Source organism: Nematolebias whitei, unplaced genomic scaffold, assembly GCF_014905685.2.
Source record: "Nematolebias whitei isolate Nwh7 unplaced genomic scaffold, NemWhi1 Nwh_scaf_282, whole genome shotgun sequence".
Taxonomy (NCBI): Eukaryota; Metazoa; Chordata; class Actinopteri; order Cyprinodontiformes; family Rivulidae; genus Nematolebias; species Nematolebias whitei.
The window spans coordinates 1-5,862 of record NW_023618827.1 but is presented as its reverse complement, the minus strand read 5'-3'; the positions used below and the strand labels follow the sequence as shown (position 1 = coordinate 5,862).

The 5,862-nt window shown below is 43.4% G+C and overlaps 1 protein-coding gene across 1 annotated transcript in view; it reads left to right on the top strand.

Moving 5' to 3' along the window:
• Window positions 1-5,310, top strand: part of LOC119429275 (zinc finger protein 638) — a gene marked incomplete at its 3' end in the record, with an annotated part of 23,745 nt that extends 18,435 nt beyond the window's left edge. The window contains 3 exon segments of the mRNA XM_037696936.1: window positions 1,009-1,074; window positions 2,185-5,121; window positions 5,226-5,310. Of these exon segments, the coding sequence (XP_037552864.1) occupies window positions 1,009-1,074; window positions 2,185-5,121; window positions 5,226-5,310 (3,088 nt within the window).
• Between the last annotated feature and the right edge of the window lie 552 nt (window positions 5,311-5,862).

Sequence of the window (5,862 nt, the reverse complement as noted above, 5' to 3'; positions counted from 1 at the left end):
TGTGGTCAGTTTGTCCTCCAGCAGTCTAAGCCTATAGCAGCAGAACTAAAGGACAGCTCCGTAAACCCAAGCCGACCCTAACTATAGGATTTATCAAAAAAGAAAGTCTTAATCCCATTTTTAAAACTGAACAATGTGTCAGTCTCATGGACAGAAACTGGAAGTTGGTTCCACAAGAGAGGAGCCTGATAACTGAAACATCTGCCTCCTATTCTGCTTTTGGAAACTCTAGGAACTGCGAGTAAACCTGCAGCTTGACAGCGAAGTGCTCTGTTAGGAAAATATGGAACAATATTAGATGGACCTAGGTGGTTGAGAGCTTTGTAGTAGGGGTGCACCGATTGCAGTTTTCTGGCCGATCACGATCTCTTAAAAAGTCTGACCTGCTGATTCTGATTTTGTTTAATAAGCGACGCTGTCGTGTGTTATAAGATCACAATGCACCTTCAATTTTCTAATATTTTATAGAAAAACAGACCCTTGAACAATATCCTAGAAACAATACAAACTTGTTTTAACTGGCCATGAGGTCGTGCTCTGAAATATAAATGAAGTTCAGACAATTGTTGTTAAAACAAAACAAAAAAAATCTGTGAAATCGGTTTCTCATGCAAGTATCGGCCGATTCCGATTTCCCAAAATTAATGAAATCGGGGCCCACCCCTACTTTGTAGGTTAGAAGTAAAATTCTGAATTCAATTCTGGATTTGACAGGGAGCCAGTGGAGAGAAACTAAAACTAGAGAGGTATGATCTCTCCCAGTAACTCCAGTTAAGACTCTGGCAGCAGCATTTTGGATCAACTGAAGACGTTTTAAAGAAGTATTTGGACACCCAGATAATAAACCGTTGCAATAGTCCAGTCTAGACGTGACAAATGCATGGACCAGTTTTTCTGCATCATTTTTAGTTCAGATGTTTCTAATTTTAGCGATATGGAAGAAGACCCTCATACTGATGTAAATTTGCTTTTAAAGTCTAAAATCTTTTTTCTTTTATATCCTTTTAGAGTGCCAACATGAGCAAAGCAACTTGTGTTAAAAGTGCAAAGGAGGAGGACAAACAACACGCAGAGGTAAACAAGTTTTCCTTCAGCCTCCTCCTTGTACCCATCCATGTTTTTATTTTACCTAAAACATTTAAACAAACAAGTTCTTCCAGCTCTGAAAGTTTTCTGTGTTTCACTGAAGTTTTTTTTTTTCACTTAGGAATTGTTGATTTATTTTTATTTAACATAAGGCTGCAGGATATGGCCAAATCTTTTATCACGATGTATTTCTTAATTTTGGCCGATAACGATATAATTCAGTATCGATATCGACATGCAGCAAACTTCTGTGTTTGCTGCATGTTTCTCTTCTGATACAGCTGCGGGTGTTTCAGGGCTCAAACTTTGTGCTTCATCTTCTGACTCTCAGCATCTTCTATCGAGTGGAAACTTCAGATGAAACAAGTTAAATGTGTTCTACTTGGAACGACTCTCCGTCACGTTTTGCAGCGCACTGACTGAAACCTGGAGTTTATCTGATCTTAGAAAGCCGAACCACTTCCACACCATTAAATTAGTCTTTCCTCTCATCACTTATGTCAGCTGCTTTCTCTTCGCTTGTTCAGACCCATTCTGACGATCGTGGGAACTCATTTTGAAGAGAAAACTTAACGCGCATTATAGATTAGCCTAGCTTGCTAGCCTTCTGGACTCGAGCTCTGCGTAACATCTACGTCACCACGCACTCACGTAGTTGTGTCGCAGCTTTTTCTGTCCGGGTTGAAACTGAAGCGGCCGCTTCAACCCGAATAGAAAAAGAAATGCGTCAGTGAAACGCTGTAATCATATTGAAATATTGAAAATGTGCTTAAAACTCGTATCACCGTTACTGAATAAAAGTATATCGTGATATAAATCGAATTATTGTCCAGCCCTAATTTAACATTTAACATTTACCGTATTTTTCAGACACTTAAAATCATTTAATTAATCGACAGCGAGCCTTATGTATTAATTCTGGTTGTGCTTACTGACCCCGACCAATTCTATGTGGTTACTATGAACGAGTTGAATAAAGTTCGACTTATCTGACTCTTTTGTTTCGCTTAATGCGCCTTATAGTCCCAAAAATACAGTGCAAAGATTAAAACATTTGCCATCAATAGTTCTGTTTTTATATATTATTTCTTCCTCCAGGCACAGGACGTCCATAAAGAAGAGGAGTCGGATATTTTTGATGAGTTTGAGTTTAACTTTGAGGAATTTGTGACTGTTGACGAAATTAGTGAAGACATGAGCGAGGCGGCTACAGACGATGGCTCCTCCATACCTAAACAACCCCCTACCAAAGGAACAGAGGGGAACAGCTCAAATGTGTCCCCTGTTGCCAAAAAGACCTCATCTAAAGACTCTGCTTGCTCCACGTCGTCGTCCAAATCTACAAAACGCAGCTCGTCTTCTCGTTCCACCTCTGAATCGGACAAAAAGCAGAATCGCTCGTCTGAGCACGCCAAAACTAAACCTACAGAGTCTGTTGAAGCCTCGGCTTCCTCTGGTCAGAAAGCTCAACCAAGCAGGACGAAGTCTTCTGCCAGAGCATCACAGTCTTCATCCACAGGTCGAAGTACCCGTTCATCGTCATCTTCGTCAGTGTCTGTCAAGGCAGGAACCCGTCTGTCACATGAAAAGGAGGCTAAACCTCCAGAGCGTGCAGCGAGACAGTCTGGCCACAAGGAGTCAGCAGAGAGCGATGCTGCAAAAACAGTCGAGTCAGAGACAAAACCCAAAACGTCAGGGATGGATGCAGCTGCACAAGGACAGAAGTCAGAGTCACCTACCCAGACCCAGAGCCTGGAGTCTGATTTTGAAGACAAAGCTGCCAAAGACTTGAAGAAAAGTAAAGAAAAAGAAAATGTTGTCGGTACCACAGAGGAAAGAGGAGATTACAATGAGAATGACAGAACGATGCATTCACTTGATGAGAAAACCGATGACCAGGCAAACATGGAAGAAGACAACCGCAACAACAAAACCAAGACAACCGGACCTGAGGAAGACCGTGTTGATAACGATGGCAAAATGGCTCCAGAGGACCACAGGGAAATGGAGATCGATGCTTCTGTCCAAGTGTCTGACAGTGCTGGTAAAAACCAGGCTGCTACAGCTGACGATAAAAATGAAGATTCAGCTGTGATGCAGGCGGAGGAAGTTGTTCAGAGCTCTGACAAACCGTCCGATACGGCCGATAAACATCAAGCTCTAGATCAAGTTACAAGGAGCGTGGAAGATGGAACGAAAGGAAAACAAGAGCAAGAAATTATTTCAAAAGCATCGAGTGAAACCTCTAAAGATGTCGACCAAACGTCTGACGACCAGCTTCTAGAAAATGATGACAGGAAAGAATCTGAACAAGAAGTCTTGGAGACGATGAATTCAGCTGATGGTCGGACCGTACCTGAAGGCGAAGGCCAGAAACCAGGAACTCCTGGTGACCAGATCTTTAAAGCAGATATTGGTTCAACAGAGGAGGTGGAGGAGGAGGTTTACCAAATAATAGATTCTTTAGAGGATCAGCCAACAGAAACGGAATTAGAGACTGACAAGAAACGGCAAACAAGGAAAGGCAAAACAACTTTAAGAGAAGGTAGACCAACCAGGAGTGGTTGCTCAAGAAGCCGAACATCTAAAAATGAAGATGAAGGAAAATCGTCCAAAAAACTGGACAAAACAGTTAAAAAGTACGAGACTCGAACAAAGGATAGCACGACGGGCAAAGAGAAAAAGACCGATCAGAGTAACGAGGAGAAAGTCTTTGAGCTAGTGGACTCCGCTGAAGACAAATCTGTTCAAGAAGCTTCAGAATGTTCTGATGGAAGACAAGGTGATGGTGAGAAGACGGTGACCTCCATAAAAATGTCTGAACAATCTGACAAGGAAGAGGAAACGATGTACAAAATCTTAGACTCTGTGGATGACGAGGCTGTCGGTGACAAACCAGCTCTGACACGATCCATCAGAGGAAGAAGCAGAAGAACGGCCGAGCAAGATGCTGAAAAAGACACGAAACAGGACAAGACCCGCACAAGGAGGAGGCACACGCCAGTCACAGATGCACCTGAAACCAGTGGCGTTCCACCAAAGGAAGCCACACCAGCAAAGAACAAGGGTGCTGTCGTAAAGGACACAAGCGAAGAGGAGACGGCTTACGAAATATTAGATGCTGTAGAGGAGGACGTGGTTGAGGAGATCCAGTCATCATCACAAAAACCAAGGAGAGGAAGATCTAAGAAGACCCCCACTACAAAACAAGCCGCTGCTTTGAAAAAGGTTGATACAAGTGAAGCAGCTGAAGAAGAAACGTACCAGATCCTTGACTCTGTGGAGGATGATCAACCTGCCAAAGATCAGGCTGAGAAGACAGGAACCTCATCGATTAAGTCGCCCAGAAACGAGTTGGAAGAAGAGGCTTTTTATCAGGTTGTAGATTCTGTGGAAGATGATCAACTTGTGTCCTCATCCAAGGAAACATCAGGACGAGCCGAGAACGAGGACAGTCTGCTTCAGTTGGCTGATGATGTCGAGAAGGTCAAGCATGACCCACCTGCTCATACAGGGAGGAGGACGAGCACACCAGCGTCAAAGAAGACACGGAAATCCAAGAAAAACAACTCGACTTCAACAAATCTACTCGTCCAACTGGACGTAGCGAGTGAGGTGGAGGATCGCCTCGATACAGCTACATCAGAAAAACAAGAGAGAAAACAAACATCTGCCAAAGAGCCAGGAAGTGAGCGCAGTGAGAGGGAAACTAGGGAGCGAAGGAGCCGAAGCAGCAGCAGCAGCAGAAGAGGAGACGGTAGGAAAACCATGAGCAGAACGAAGGAGGAGCGGCAGGAGAGTGAGGAGAAGGTGGAGGCAGAGCTGCAGGAGCTGGTGACTGTGGATGAGGTGGGAGACGAGACTGGAGAGGAAGGGGTGACTGATGCTCCGAGTTCTGACAGGGAGGTCCTGGAAGGAGAACTGCAAGATCTTCTTACTCTGGACGAGATCGTTGAAGAGGAGAATGAAAAGGAAGAGCACAAGCTCGAGGCTCTCTGCCTGGAGAACCAATCCGTGGCCTCCTCAAAGCCACAGGTCTGGTTGAAATTCAAAATATATGAACGTTTTCTTTTAATTCAGTGGATTTTTAATTTATTCATATAAACCTGCTAATTGTTTTATATCCTTCTTTTTTTTAGACTTTGTCAACTTCAGGTGAAGCAGACGACGAGGATACGAAGAACACCTCAAGCTCTGTCAAACGCAAACACGACGGCGACACAGGTTTGTTATTCCGTAGATATAAACTACCGTTACCGTAATTTATTTGCAGTACAGTAGTTCCACGCGGTTCGTTTATCGCGACTCGCTCGATCGCAGTTTTTTCAAAATACGAGTGGACGTGACACACAAGTGGCTGATTGATGGATGAGCCGCACGATTGTCATGGGATTTTTATTTAAAATAAATTAAATTATTTAGCACCTGCTGCACCTTTGTGAAGCCCTTACTGCAGGATAAACTTCCTGCTGCAGCTGATCAGCTGATCTCTGTGCAGAGCGGAGAAGTGGGCGTGGCCAAGAACACTTGCAGGCGGCTGAGAGTAGAGGAGGCAGGGAGCTGAAATCATGACGTTCTGTGTCTTTTAGAGCATTTAGAGTTTAGAAACATTGTTTAGAATAATGCAAGAGTGTGGGAAGGGTTTCAAACACCTTAATATATATAAAATAAACTACTACTACCATTCCTACTTCGCGGTTTTTCACTTATTGTTGGTCTTCAGGGCACGGATAGAAGTTAGTACTTTTATATTACTATATTATTGTACTTTTAGGT